The sequence below is a fragment of the Leptopilina boulardi genome, unplaced genomic scaffold (assembly GCF_019393585.1).
Source record: "Leptopilina boulardi isolate dan_hultmark-lab unplaced genomic scaffold, ZJU_Lbou_2.1 LbouV2_327, whole genome shotgun sequence".
In the NCBI taxonomy this organism is placed as follows: domain Eukaryota; kingdom Metazoa; phylum Arthropoda; class Insecta; order Hymenoptera; family Figitidae; genus Leptopilina; species Leptopilina boulardi.
The window spans coordinates 4,247,773-4,263,562 of record NW_026137893.1 but is presented as its reverse complement, the minus strand read 5'-3'; the positions used below and the strand labels follow the sequence as shown (position 1 = coordinate 4,263,562).

The following is a 15,790-nucleotide window of genomic DNA, read 5'->3' as shown; positions in this document are numbered from 1 at the left end:
TCAGACAAATTCAGACATTTTACAAATAATTCAAATTTTAATTTTTAATTTTCTTCTTAGCAACCGAACCAGATGAAACATGCATTTTTGGTAATAAAACTCTAACAAGAGGTCAAAGAGTTGAAGATGGATGTACGAGAATTTGTATTTGCGAAGAAGGAGGATCACTAAAGTGTCAACCTAGATGTCCACCGAACGACACAACTTCCGGTGTTACTCAGCACGATCGTTGTGTGGCCTTAACGGATCCAAGGTAATCATACACAAGATATCATCTTTTCATCTAGGTTATTAAACTCTTGCAAAAAAATAATTCCTAGTTACAAAATATTATTACCTCATCTTTTGTTATCTTTTCATTTTTCTTTATTCTTTAAAAAAAAATTCGTAATATTCAAGTGATAAATGCTGTACCATCACTCTCTGTGACGTGACACTTGAGGAACATGAACTAAAACCCGAAAATCCAGCAGAACTTTCAGTCAACTTGACAGACGTGAAAGTCCTCAATTCAACTGCTATTAAACTGATATTGTCAACAAAAAATCCCGAGAATGTGACAATTGAGCTCTCGGAAAACAATCACGTCTGGAGACAAGTCAAACCTGACAAAGGTATATATATTTTTAAAATCTTGTAAGAATTTTTTTTTTCAAATATATTCAAAATAGAAAATAATAAAAATTTATCTCACAGAGGGAATTGTACATGGATTGGAACCAGCTCACAGCTATTATATCCGAGTGATTGAAAATGGACGAGTGGGTCATGCTCTTCATGTCTCCTTATTAGCAGAAGTGATCAAGACAAATGTCTCAGAAAAAGGTGACAAAAAGTCTTGCAACCATAGAGGAAAGACATACAAGATTGGTGAAGAGTGGTATGACGAGTGTATCTCTTTATGTTTCTGTAATGCAAGTGCAGTGGCTGAATGTTCAACAATTCAGTGTCCCACTGATTTTGGATTAGATGCTCTAGATCCAAATTGCATAGATTGGGAGACTGTTCCTCCTGATTTTGAAGCTAAACCACCTCATTGTTGTGCTCAGGTTGGTATTTTGATTTACAATTTCCTAAACAATTTAATAATTTACTTTATTAATTTACAAGCTAATAAAAAAAAATTAATTTCTACAGGAAGTAAGATGCAGAAGCAATGGATCCTGCAACTATGAGGGGCAGAATTATGAAAATTTTAGCGAGCTTCCATCAAATGTAACAGGCTGTGAAAAAAGATGTTTCTGCGAAATAGGCAACGTCACCTGCTCACCTGCCTGTCCACCAGTAACTGCTCAACCACCATCTAATCTACCATGTCCACCATACGAGGCAAAATTAACCCACTTACCAGGAGATGATTGCTGCATGCAATGGATTTGCAGTGAAGCACCAGGTATTTAAAAGAAAAACTAATCCAGCACGATTTTTCTAATTCCAAAATCACTTAATCATAACTTGTAGAATTAGTGCTTGAAAGAGGCTATTTTGTCTCAAAACTCTCTTTTATCCCCCCCTATGTTTGGTGTATCAATAACAGTGAGCAGATTGTACTAATAACTACGGTGAAGGTATTTCTAGTGCAAAAACCTGCTTTGTGAATGCTTTGAACTGGAGTGCGGACCTGACTGGATCTGTCCTTGTATGAAGACCGGAAGAGATTTTATCCCGAATGGTTGTGCAACTGTTGAAAAAAAAACCCACAAGTAGTTCCCTGTTCGAGATGGTTGCATGCTTCAATCCGGTACATAGTAGGCTGTACATATTGTCGGATATTGGAAATGTGCATGGATTTTAGACAACTTGGGACTGATCACTGATTTATCACTTGTCTCTCTCTCTCACTCTCTCAATCTCTCTCTGACTCTCGACTTTACTTATTGCAGGAGAGAACATGACGTCCGCGAATCTTGGCTCTTTAGCCCCAGACGCGATCAGTCGCCCCAAGCTTGACGATAGCAAAAAATCAAATAACAAGTCGGAAATGTCCAGGCCTATCCAGGAACCAGAGCGCGGCATCTACCCCTGGCAATCACCCAAAAAGACACAAAATTCAAAACCAGAGCACGAAATCTTCCATTATCCAATGGATCCAGGACATCCAACAATACCCTACAATGGTCCCTACAATCCTGATTACAAACCCACTGATCCCAGCGTTGAGGAACTCTTTGATCTTTATCCCCATTCTGAAAAGACTGCACCACCCCTTAAGGAAAAATCCAAACCCAAATCAGATTCCAAAAAACCTGTCGATCCCGTAAAACCCCACAAGGACACCGTCGAACAATTCCTCGGTCCATTTGCTCCCGACAAGTTCCCAGTTAATAAACGACCAAAAGAAGAACACCCCGAAGAACCACAATTCATTCCACTTGATACTCACGATCATTCAGGACCAGTATTCGACTTTAGTCCAACAAACGGTGAAAATATTCCACCCGATCATTTTAATTCTCAATTTGAAAATCCCGCTGTTGGTCCTCCTTATCGTGGACCGGGAAAAATTGAACACAACGATCCTAATTTGGTGATAGCACCACCCAAGAAGAAAGACTCATCAAATGATGTGAAATCCAAACCCACTGGAACGGGAATTAAACCAAATCAAAAGAATCAAGTTCCCAATAATTCAGACGATGAACAATATCATCCTTTTATTCACACACTCTCTCAACATCCAGGATTGATTCAATTGGATCATGGTCCTCCAACGGGACATCAAGGTCTCTATGATCTTCATCAAAAGATCGTAGGACAGAAAAATCCACCTGTTAATCAAATTCCACCGTACTTTAATGGTAATAATGATCCATTACCTCCTAAGAAAGGAATTAAATCTCAAATATTTACACAAAAAAATGAAAATGGTGAAACTACTTATCATATTCACACCTCGGAAATTCCCAATTCACCACAACAAATTGAGGAATTATTATTGTCACACATTTCTCAAAATCCAAATATTGGTCCTTTCCAACATTATCCAGCTCAACAGGGTATTCCACACAATGTTGCTGGACACAATTCACCTTCCTTGCCAATTCATCCCGATGAACATATTCCACAGTCTGGACTCACGCACTTGAACCATCCGTTTGCCGCACAAACACCAAACCAGTCAGGTTCGTCCCTGATTTTAGAAAAAAAAAAAAATCACGAACACGTGAACTAGAATAAGGAGTCTTCATTCGCTAAAATCTGTCACAATACTAAAAAATAACTATCCGTGGAAATTTCTACTTAGACACCTTATTCTATTTCTTGATCACGAAATAAGAGGCGCATTATTATTTCATAAAAATAATTAGTTGGAATTTTCAATTTAAAGAATTTTATTAGATATAATTATTTTTTAAACAAATTTTCATTTTTTGAATTGATTAACAGAAATTCTTTTTAAACGAATTTTTACGTAGAAAAATTTTTAGCTACCTAAATTTTATTTTTATTTTATAGAATTTCTTTTTGCCCGATTTTTTAATTAAAAGAATTCTAATTTAATAGGATTTTAATTTAGCATAATTCTCATTTAATAGAATTTTAAGTGATATGAATTTTTAAATGTAAAAATTTCTAAATCACGGAATCCTTATTTGTTTGAATTTTTATTTGCATGAATTCTTATTTTATATAATTTTTAAAACGAAAAATGTTTATTTTTCCGAAATTGCAAATGGCTGAATATATTATAATCAACAGAAAGATTTCAGCAAAAATTGTTAAAATTAACCAATCGGAAATTATGTAAAAAAAAAATCATTATTGGTAAATTTTAAAAATAGCGCCGAAATATTTTTACGAAGCTGAAGTACGCAACGTTTATGATAAACAATTTTTAAAGAAATAATTTTTTAAAATGAAAAATTTTTATAATTTTTCGCCTAAAAAATATTTTTCTATAATTTGTTGATTAATGAAAACTACAAGAAATATTTTTCAGGTGAAAAATTATAGAATTTTTTATTTAAAAAAATTATTTCTTTAAAAATAATTTATCATAAACATTGCGTACTTCAGCTTCGTCAGAAAATTAAAATTCGGTGAATTGAAAATTCTGTAAATAAAAATTCCGTTTTAAAATGAATTTCGTCAAATGCTAATTCAAAAAATTACAATTCATGAAAAGAAACAATTATATTTTTAATAGAATTCTTTTAATAGAAAATTGTAACTAATTATTTTTATAAGATAATCATGCGCCTCCAAAATAATATTAGAAGACTTGAATTGTTGAATAGAAATTATTCAAATTTTCCCTGGTATACACTGAGAAATAAATTTATTTGATTCAAATAATCGGTTACTTGAATATTATCAAATTAAAAAAATTAATTAATATTATAAATAAATTGTATTTGGACCAATAATTTCTGTATTTGAAATAAATACTATTTAATTGTCTCAAATAAAAATTATTTGGTTCAAGTACTTATTTATTTGATAATAATTTAGTAACCGAATATTTGAATAAAATCAATTTTTTTTTCAGTGCAGATAATTATGTTTACAAAATTTTTTACCTAGATTATATAATCTAAGTAAAAAAAATTTTGTAACCAAATCACAAAGGTTTTCCAAAGTTTTCTAATACTATTTCTCAAGAAAGCCGTTTTTAAAAAATGATTTGATGATACTTGAACAATCTATACTAATTTCTTTCTAAAATAATTTCGAGAATTCATTCGTAAATTCCATAAACAGAAAACGTAACGAAAAAATTGAAATTAATTTATTCAAAAATTTTGCATACTTTTTGTTTCAAGTAATATCAAAAAATAAATTTGAAAAATCAAAAATTATGTAATATTTATTAATTATTTTATAATACAGGACTTGAACATGGACATCATCAAGTCTATCCAATATCTGGAGCACCACCAGGTTTCACTGGTCCAGGTGGTCAACAAGATGAAGTCAGCGTTCAAGCTTTAGAAGCTTTGGATGAGCACACTGTTCGTTTAGTTTTTACTGTACCTGGTGTTCTTGTAGGACTACACGGAAGAGTTGAACTTCGTTACACCAGCGATAAGACGTAAGGAGAAAATTATAATAAAAAAAAATTGATTTAATTCAAATAAATCGGTTTCTTGAACTATTATCAAAATAAATGAGCACCTGGAAATAAGAACTCGCCAAGCGCTCGGCTGCACGCTACAAAGCAAGTCAAACATACAAAAATGATGAAAAAATAAAATTCGAAATTTTTGATTTTTGAAAAATGCTATCTTGTAGGAAATGAAAAGGCGCATCTTTTTTTCCTCTGGATTTTTTTGTCAAATGAATAGTTTAATTAATAAATGTAAAAAACTAATAAATTTTTATTTACAAATTTCATTCAATTTTTAAACATAAATCATCGTATCTTCGACAAATATTAATCAATTCCAATGAGATTTTGCATACTTCCGAGTTTGGGTCCATATATGACGATAGTCTAAAAAAATGTTGAATTTTTTTCAATTGTTGACCAATTTTTAATTATAAACAAATACCTGTCGGTAATCATACTCAGTTATCTTCGCCGACAAAAAGTCTGCGGGGAAGTTCATAGTTGAAAGAACTTCCAGTGAGACATTTGTGTATTAGTATATAATGAAGTTTTCTGTAAAGTTTCAAGTAGATTAATTCAATAGTTTAAAAAATATTGAATTTTTAATATTGCGCGTGTGGCGCGCCAACGAGTATTTGGATCAATAATTTCTGTATTTTAAACAAATACTATTTAATTGGCAAAAATAAAAATTATTTGGTTCAAGTAATTATTTATTTGATAATAATTTAGTAACCGAATATTTGAATCAAATAATTTTTTTTTTTCCAGTGATATAAATTATAATAATTACAAATAGTGTTAATTAAAATAAGTTTAAATTATAAAATTTTATTAATTTCAGTAACTTTGAGCCAGCAACATGGAAATCGCAAGAGTTTGCACCACCAGATGATTTGATAGCCACTCAACAATTGGAATTTGAATTGGGCGACTTGAAACCATCGACTGTTTATAAAGTGAAAATTATCGTCAAACTTCAACAGCTAAGCAATACTCCAATGAGTAAAATTTATACTGTCAAAACACTTGATAAACTTCCAGAAGTTTCAACATTACCGCCACAAATTCCAATCGATGCTGAACTGAGAATTCAAGAAATTAATTCAACTTGGGTCAATGTGAATTGGAAGATTCTCTCTGATTATGAACTTCAATTCATTGATGGAATTCAATTGAGATATAAAGAACCAGATAGTAAGATTTATATCACCACTCCAATGATCCATCGAAAGGTGACTAATTTCGAAATTGAAAATTTGAAACCTTCAACCAACTATGAGGTGCAAATTATATTTATACCCTTCCCTGGACAAACGACTGAATTGATCAGCGATAAAAAGGTTCGTATATTCCTATTTTGTGAGAGATTAATTTTATTTTAAATTATTATTTCTTTAAAAGTAAAAATTGTTTCAATTTTGCTAAACCAAGAAAAAATGAAATTTAATATTTAAGATAAGTTTATTTTAAAAAGAAAAAACGAAACTAAACACATTTTAATAACAATAAAAAAACAAGTAAAAAAACTTACAATAAAGTGACATCAGCTTCTGCACGATCTTCTTCCTGAAGTTGAGACGAGATCACAAACACACAGATTTAAAAAAAAAAAAAAAAAAAAAGTACAACACTCCCGGACTTTTTATTTTATACTAACTTTCCACGAACTTTATTAAATTTCTTTTTAAACGAATAAATGCGATTTAAAAAAAATCGAGCACTCCCGTGTCAACAATCACTGAAAAATAATTGATAACGTGAAAATATTGTTAAAATTCGAACACTCCCGTAACAATATATATATTGAAAAATATTAACTTTATTATTATTAATCAAAATTTCGCATAAATAAACGATAAAATACACTCTTTATTTAATTATTTTGGCGAATTTTAATAACTGATGGTAAATATTTCTATGTGTTTGAATACGAAAAATCTGAACAGTGACGTCAATTCTAACCTCACTTTTTCTATCCCAATTTCCAAGTATTCGTTTTATTATACTTAATTCAACAATATATTAACACTTCACATTACTACTTATTCTAATTACATTTTAGATTTTTAAACTCAATGCCAGACATAATTGCAGTAAAATTTGATGAACCGCACTTCATACCACCGAATTTGTTTCTAACCAAAAAAAAAACATGTCGGATAGAACGCGCGCGATTACTGATGCAATACGCCACCTGGTGTTTACTTTTGTCAACTATTTTCGTCTTCAATATTATAAATTATAGAAAAAAAAACTATTTTTCTGCTATAAATTGTTATCATTGAATATGCGAGTTTATAAAGTGATAATTGATAATTATTATAGAAAAAGAATAATCAGAAGTGTAAACTAAAATACCTGACAAAAGTAGATGTTAATTTTTAAATTTTGTGAATCTGTTTTTCGTCAAGTTTTAATGTCGATAATAGTAATAAAAAGTGCCAATTTCAGTAATAATTTTCAATAAGAAACATATACGGTGGTGTTTCAATAAATAAATAAATATACATGAAGAGTCTTTTTATATATAAGAGATAATACTCTATCACCAAAAAAAAACTACATTTTTATTATAAAGTAAAAAATCGGACAAGTACGAGTTACACTCGCACTGAAATTGAAGGTTCCGTACTCAAAGCGAACTTATTTGTTATGAAAACAAATGTTTAAAAAATATGTGTTGTATGACAAATAATATAAGTGATACAAAAAGGAACAAGTTTGAAAAAAAAATTTAAGAAAATTCTTCCTCCTTTGGTATAAAAACAAATGTTTAAAAAATATATATATATAGTTACACGATTTCAAAAAAATCGATATTAATAGGATTCCAAACCGAGTACGGAACCCTAAAAATTAAAAAAAAATAATGATAACATAAAATTTGTCATATATTAAATATAAAAAATTGAAATAATAAAATAAAAATTTACAGACTCACTTTACAACATACCAAGAGCCAGATCCCTATGCATTCAATATTCGAGTTGAAATCAACAATATTAAATCAAGAGATGTGGAAGTTTCTTGGAATGGAGTTCCTTATCCTGAAGACAAGTACGTCAATATTTACAGGGCTATTTATCAAAGTGACAGTGGAAAAGAAGACACAAGTGTCTTTAAAATAGCGAAAAGAGATTCACCAGCAAAAACAATTGTCAGTGAACTTAAACCTGGAACAAGATATCGATTATGGATTGAAGTCTATTTGACAAATGGAAAAATTAAAAAGAGTAACGTTCAAGATTTTATCACAAAAGCTGGCGTTCCACTTCCTTCTGGTGTTTCTGGTAAAAAAAAAAAAAAAAAATTTAATTTACTTATGATAAAATATTTTCGAGTTATTTTTAATTTTTGTCTTTTTTAATAGGAAAATTGGCATCAATTCCACTTCACGAAGGTGATTATTATGGACCATTGGTGATTGTTGCGATAGTTGCATCATTGGCTGTTTTATCAACTCTCATTTTATTGATGATGCTGATGAAAAGGAGAACTAGCAGCAAGGCTGATATTTCACCTCGTAAAACAACATCAGCCTATGACAACCCTTCCTACAAGGTAGAATTGCAACAAGAAACTATGGGTAATTTATTGCTTTTTTCTACTTCTTTTCCATTTATTTCGCACTTATTTCTGCTTTTAGTTTGAAAAATTTCATTCTTTCTGTTTTTCTACGAGAAATCATTTTTCTTCAAAATTATCTTCTTTCAAAAAAATTATCTTTTATATCTTTTTTATCTTTTCATTATTCTGAGAACAATATTATTGTCATTTCCAAACATGATTCTTTCGGGGCGCATATGAATAAGCTCCAAACAAAATTTTTTACAATTATAATAATTTAATAGAATTTTATTCTTTTAAAATATTAATTTTTCAGAATATTTATTTATTTGAATATTAATATTTTGAAAAATGCAAATGGTCGAAAATCAATTTAATAGAATTTTTATTTAGACAAAAATTAATTTGTCAGAAATTCAATTTAATTGAAACTTTGTCATGTAGAATATTAAATTTGCAGAATTTGTAATTTAAAAGAATCTTAATTTTGCAGAAAAAGAATATATTAATTTTGCAGAATATTGATTTGCTTGAATATTAATGTTCCAGAAAATTGAAATAGTTGAAAATCAATTTTGCCAGAAATAATACGGCGGAAACTTCAAAATATGAGATCAATCAGAAATTATCAAGAAAATTGTGATTGATGAAATTTGAAATTGCCAACGAATTATTTCTGGCAAATTAATTTAATTGACAATTTTAATTTTCTGTAATATTAATATTCGATTAATATTCTGTAAAATTAAAATTCTTATAAATTACAATTCTAAAAAATTTAATATTCTAACATGACAAAGTTTCGATCAAATTGAATTTCTGACAAATTAATTTTTTCGTCTAAATAAAAATTCTTTCAAATTGATTATCGACCATTTTACATTTTCTAAAACATTAATATTCGAACAAATAAATATTTTGAAAAATTAATATTCTAAAGAATAAGATTCTATTAAATTATAATTCGAAAAATTTATTTTAAAACTTATTCATGCGTCACGATTCTTTCTTTGTTTGAAAATGTAAATTTTTTATTAATTCTCAGTAATTCTTTATATTCTTCACTCGCAAAAATGTAATTTGAAGCATTATATATATAAATAGCGAGAAAAAAAGGAAAGTAAAAATTGATTTGCATTTTTCTATACAGACTTGTGAGGACACAGTAACAGTAAGCAACGGGCGGAATAATAAACCAGCAGCAGAACACGAAATGTCCACCATGAACTCAAGTGCCAATGCTAAGGAGAATGCATAAATCGCCTAACTTATTGCCTCATGTCTAATATAATAAGTATATATTAGATATTTCTTATAATTAACTCCGTCCATAAATTCATCTCATGAGATGTATTTTACAAAAAAAATATATATATATATATATTTGATTGAAATTCGATGATAATCGAAATAATCGAAGATTCAAATAATTCAATTTGATAAAATCAAAGATCACATCAATCGTATTTGAATCTAAGTCTGAAAATGTTGTGTTGTATGAAAGTCTGTAAATAGAATCCATCTTGCAATATTTAAGTTTACATATGAAAAACTTATATTTTAGATGAAAAAAAAAAGTATTCGTTTCGCATTATATATTATTAAAATTTACATATTAAGTAAAACAAAATATACATCTATATAAGTAAAATTACTAGGCTAAATTTCATAAATCTGAAAAATCATATTAAATGTAAGCAAATTTATATATACATATAGTTTTATAAGCAATATTATATTACAATAAGCAAAAAAAAAAAAAAAAAACAATGTATGAGAGTAGAAACTAATGTTCGATTTTAAAATGAAAAATACTCCACAAAAATTGACAGAAATTTATATAATCATGTTTATTTTTTTTTAAATTGGTTGTGCCTTCAATGAAACTTTCATTGTGACTATAGAATTTTTTTTTTTATATTTTAGTTTATGCCGATGTTATTATTAACGAATATTTTATACATATTCTAGTGATTAAGGACGTTCAATCCAATATCGCCTGATCAAATTTTTGTACAGCTATTTAGGTGTATATTTAGATTTTAAGAATCTAATAAAAACCAGTTTAAGAATAAATTTAGAATTTTTTTTTCTTTGTAATTTCAAATACTTTTTTAAAAAATTATTTATTTTTTTTAATAATCAATTTTTTCAGTGTAGCGAAGAGGAAAAAAGTGACTAGAATCCTAATCCTTTTTTTTTTTTGTATTCTTAGTCATTAAATGTGAAGAAAAAAACTAGAGAAACCTGTATGCGAAGGTTAATGAATAATTATATCGAATAAAAATGGTAATAAAAACATGAATTCGTAATATAAAAAATGAAATAATATAACAATTGGAATGAAATTCACTTAAACTTTTTTATTCTTATCAAATACATCATTTATACTTAACAATAGATCTTAAATTTAATATTAATTTATTTTAAATTAAAAATTATTAAAAATATAAAAAAAATTAATGTTAACTTAAAAAATAGGAAAAATTTGTATATTAGTATGATTTTTTTTTATTTACAATTTTTCAAGGAAATATGAATTTTTTTTTTTCCACTAAGAATATAAACAAATATATGAATATAAAAATTAAATTTTCTTATTAAAATAAATTTAAAAATAATTCAATATTAAAACTATAAGAAAATCTAAATTATATTTCTACTTTTATACAAAAAAAATAAATGAAAATTATAATTATTTTTAAACTTTCTCATCAAATAATTTCTCGAGTGTACCTTTCATTTCATTTGGTTCAATTCGTGGTGCAAATCTCGTGACAACTTCACCATTTTTATTAATAATAAATTTAGTGAAATTCCATTCAATATCTTGTGTTCCATTGGTACCCGCTCCTTTTGGCTGTGATTTCATCCATTTCCACAGTGGATGTGCATTTTCTTGATTCACTTCAATTTTATCAAACATATCAAATGTGACATTAAAACGATCCTTAACAAATTGTTTAATTTGTTGTGGTGTACCCGGTTCTTGGCCAGCAAATTGATTACAAGGAAAAGCAAGAATTTTCAATCCCTTTGAATTGCCATAAGTTTGATAGAGATTTTGAAGTTGTTCATAATTGGCGTCAGTTAATGTACAATTTGTTGCAACATTGACAATCACAAGAACGGAACCTTTATATTTTGTAAGTGAAACATCATTGCCATCAATGTCTTTTGCATGAAAGTCATAAACAGTTTTTGCCAATTTCCAATCTTTTTCCTGATTGAAATTTTTCGAATCATCAGATTCGCCTTGAAGAATAATTGCCGCTATGGTAATGAGACAAAATGCCAAACCTGAAAGAATAAAAATTATTTTATTATTATAATATTATTATTATATTATATATAATAATAAAATGCTTGGTCTGTCCTGTCCTAACTTGAAGTTGGCCTTTTCTGATTTCACGTGTTTTTTTGAATAGTACAAGATAGTAATTTGAAAAAAATTTATTTTTAAGGTACCAGGGGCCAACGAATACCCATTAAATATTAATTATAAAAACACAGGCCTCGAATCAACTTAAAGACACAAAAAGGTCGTTTTAGTCGATTTATATTCCAAAAAAGTGGATTTGTTTTTTATTTTAACAAAAATATTTTACAGATTTTTAAATAAAAATTTTTTTTTTTAATAATCTTTTCGAAGGGTTAAAGTTGAAATTTTTAGAAATAATTAAATTTCAAAAGATATTGTTAATTTTCAAAACAATTATTAAATTTTACAGAACTAAAAATAATTTATCAAACAATTTTTGGAAAACATTATTTAAATTTAATTGAATTTTCAAAGATTTAAAATTGAGATTTTTGAAATTAATTGAAACTTTTAAGTGTTTTGTAATTAAAATTTTAGATGATTTCACTAAAAATTTATTAGAAAATGAGGACAAAATATAATAATTTGAAAATCATTTTTAATTGAAAAATGGTTTCAGATAGTTGAATTTTCAAAGAATATTATTAAAATAGTTAAAAATAATTGAATTTCCTTAGAGTTATAATTGAAATTATTAAATTTCAAAAAAAAAATTTTCGATTGGAAAATTTTAGAAATAATTAAATTTTAGATGCTTTTCACTTTAAATTATTGAAAATTCAATTAATTTTGAATTCAAATTTTTGAGAATAATGAAATTTTATTTGATTTTAAATTGAAAATTTGGAAAATAATTGAATTTTAAAAGATTTAGAATTGAAAATTTTGAAAATAATTGAATTTTCTTTGATTTTGAATTGAAATTTTGGATAATAATTTAATTTTAGTTGATTTTTGATTGAAAATTTTGATAATAATTAATTTTGGATAATAATTGAATTTTAATTGATTTTGAATTAAAATTTCGGATAATAATTGAATTTTAGTTTATTTTGAATTGAAAATTTTGGGAAATAATTGAATTTTAATTGAAATTTTGGATAATAATTTAATTGAAGTTCATTTTTGATTGAAAATTTGGATAATTAATTTTGAATAGAAATTTTAGAAAATAATCGACTTTTATTTCATTTTAAATTGAAAACTTGTTAAATAATTAAATTTTAAATTGAAAATTTTTGATAATTATTGGATTTTTAATTGATTTTGAATTAAAATTTCGAGTAATAATTGAATTTTAGTTTATTTTAAATTGAAATTTTTCAAAAAATAATTCAATTTTATTGTGATATTTTTTTTTCAATTATAAACAATTGTTAAATAATAAATTTCATAAAAATTTTAATTGATAAATAATTTTGATATAATTGAATTTGTGATATATTTCATTAAAATTATTAAAAATAATTAATTTAGTGAAGAATCATTTTAGTTCACAATTTGTTAAATAATTGAATTGTGAGAAGATCTGAAGAAGATCTACATTTTATACTAAAAAAAATGTATTTTATTTACATTTTTTTTCAAATATAAAAAAAAAATGTCGCATTTTATTAAAATAAGTCGATAAAAGTCGTATTTTTGAAAAAAAAGTCGTATAATCCGAGGCTTGTAAACATATAATTTTCATTATTATCATTTAATATGTAATAATATTCTAATAAATTAAATTATTATTGATAATATTAATCTTTAATTTCTTTATAACAAACAATTAAATATTCAATTTGGCGCGCGTTTAATTTTGCTAGTTGAAAAATAAATTATTAGTAAACAAATGATAAAAGTTTTCCGGAAGTCTAGGTATGTATTTTTTTTTTTTTTTTTTTTGAAATTAAAAATAATTAATTTTGTTTTCAATCTATTTTACAGAGTTAATAATTTGAATTTATTTAATTATGAAAAATTATATATTTTCTATGAATAAAAATAAAATTTGTTTATTAATAATTGAAGATAAAAAGATGTAAATTAAAAGAAAACACTTACGCATCATTATGCTGATTTTTTTTTTGTTCCAATTAATTGAAAATTAGTTAAATATAAAATAATGTGCGAATACAAAAAGGAGCAATTTTACAATCAACGAGTCTTGCGAACGTTAAACTGTAGTTAACCCAATGAAGGTCTTTACGAATCTGGGACTAAAGTTGCGACTATAACTGAATACCACACTCCGAGTAGTATTTCAATATGCAATTTCCTCTCTTTACAACGCTCATATATATATATTCCTGCATCCCAGCTATCTATAAAATTCCTACTTTGTGTCCTCGCGTGTTTTAAAGATTGGACATGCGCACGCTTTTATCTCACAGTGATTTGAGAATAAATGAAACAAAAAAAAAAAGAAAAAACGAAAGAAAAGAAAAACAAATAATAGTAAAATTAATTTTTAGAAAAAAAACGACATTGACTAAATCTCTATAAACTATGATGCTGTACATGTACCAAGGTCTAGGACAAACCGGTCTTCCTTATACAACTTTACTATCAACATATCTTATATTACTTCTATTTTCATATATATATATTTGTAATAAGAAACCGGTATTAAGCCGGTTTTTCGCAAATATTTCGCGTAAGCAAAATTACAATTTGCTTATGCCAAATAATGTTTGTACTTTTTCTCATTGAATTATTTCTCTTTTTTTTTTAAAAAAAAAAAAAGCTAATTAATATTATAAAATCTCTATCGACAAATATTTTTTAAATAGAATTTTTATAAATGCAAAAAAATACAATGTCTAAGAATAATTACGTTAAACTTTTGTTCACAGATTAAACAATTATTCTTCATTGCCATAATTGCATGTTTTTCGCTGGTATTGATAAAATAATTTCTATGTTATTTATTCCTTCCTTTCTCAGAAATAATTAGTCTTTATTTACCTTTGTCTCTTTTTTTTCAATTATTGCGATAGGTCAATTATTTTTAAAAATACAAAAAAAAAACTTTTAGACATTTTTCTTTTCCATTTTCCAGTTAGTTATTTGCTGAAAAAAAAAAATTTTTTTTTGATTACAATTTTAAGAATATTTCTTATCTTCTATTAGATTTAAAAATAAAAAAATTTTTCTTTCTATTCTTAAAGTTAAAATAAAATATTCTAAAAACAAGAAACAGTTAAAATTAAAAAAATATTAATTGATTGACTAAAAAATATAAGAACTATATTCGTTATGTTATCTTCTAACTATAAGAATAAAATGTAGATGATTTTATTCCTCAATATATAAGATGAATGAAATATTATTCTTAAATTATGGACAATTTTTTCTTTTCGGAGAATATATTATTTTTTAAATTAAGAATATTTTTATCAGTAAAAAAAAATATATATACATTATTAATATAAATTATTCATTTTGTAATTCACTTAATAAAAAATTTACCTTTGTTTAGCCTTGAGATATTAATTTTAAAATATTTTCACGAATTTCTTTGTCCAAATTTATATTCAATGACAATAAATTTGATTCACTGTAAAATTTTACTGTTATTCATATTTGTGCGTGCATATTTCTAATTTATAAAGGTGATTAAAGAGGAATTTCCTTGTATTATTCTGCAAAAAAAAAAGATTTGGTTATTTATTGAATTAATTTTTCTCACCTTTATCAAAAAGTCTTTGTGAGTCTTAATTATTTAATTGATTGTACAATTAATATAAAGTTCGTTATATTTGTCACGAATTTTATTTTTTATATCAATTTTTATGAAGATTATTAAATCAGAACAAATTTAAAATTTCTCAATGACTCAAATTTTTTTTTAAAAATAGAAT

General features: G+C 26.1%; 2 protein-coding genes and 1 long non-coding RNA gene across 4 annotated transcripts in view; 1 reads left to right on the top strand and 2 right to left on the bottom strand.

The window, feature by feature from the left end:
* Positions 1-7,974, bottom strand: part of LOC127284927 (uncharacterized) — a 39,411-nt gene extending 31,437 nt beyond the window's left edge. The window contains exon 1 of the long non-coding RNA XR_007843543.1: positions 6,585-7,974. This is a non-coding gene — a long non-coding RNA (uncharacterized LOC127284927). The remainder of the gene's footprint in view (positions 1-6,584) is intronic.
* Positions 1-10,696, top strand: part of LOC127284893 (putative epidermal cell surface receptor) — a 44,563-nt gene extending 33,867 nt beyond the window's left edge. The window contains exons 4-13 of one of the 2 annotated variants that reach the window (XM_051310607.1): positions 61-253; positions 400-614; positions 697-1,049; positions 1,138-1,393; positions 1,884-3,122; positions 4,831-5,032; positions 5,895-6,393; positions 7,989-8,343; positions 8,424-8,639; positions 9,771-10,696. In XM_051310607.1, the coding sequence (XP_051166564.1) occupies positions 61-253; positions 400-614; positions 697-1,049; positions 1,138-1,393; positions 1,884-3,122; positions 4,831-5,032; positions 5,895-6,393; positions 7,989-8,343; positions 8,424-8,639; positions 9,771-9,778 (3,536 nt within the window). In that variant the 3' untranslated portion in view covers positions 9,779-10,696. The remainder of the gene's footprint in view (positions 1-60; positions 254-399; positions 615-696; positions 1,050-1,137; positions 1,394-1,883; positions 3,123-4,830; positions 5,033-5,894; positions 6,394-7,988; positions 8,344-8,423; positions 8,640-9,770) is intronic. The other variant, XM_051310606.1, reaches the window with a different exon arrangement.
* Positions 10,697-10,965: 269 nt separating this feature from the next.
* On the bottom strand, positions 10,966-14,289 carry LOC127284921 (uncharacterized). Its single transcript, XM_051310642.1, has 2 exons — positions 13,992-14,289; positions 10,966-11,920 (listed from the first exon to the last, which is right to left on the bottom strand). Exons 1-2 carry the CDS (start codon positions 13,996-13,998, stop codon positions 11,322-11,324), a joined length of 606 nt encoding a protein of 201 aa, XP_051166599.1. The 5' UTR covers positions 13,999-14,289; the 3' UTR covers positions 10,966-11,321.
* Between the last annotated feature and the right edge of the window lie 1,501 nt (positions 14,290-15,790).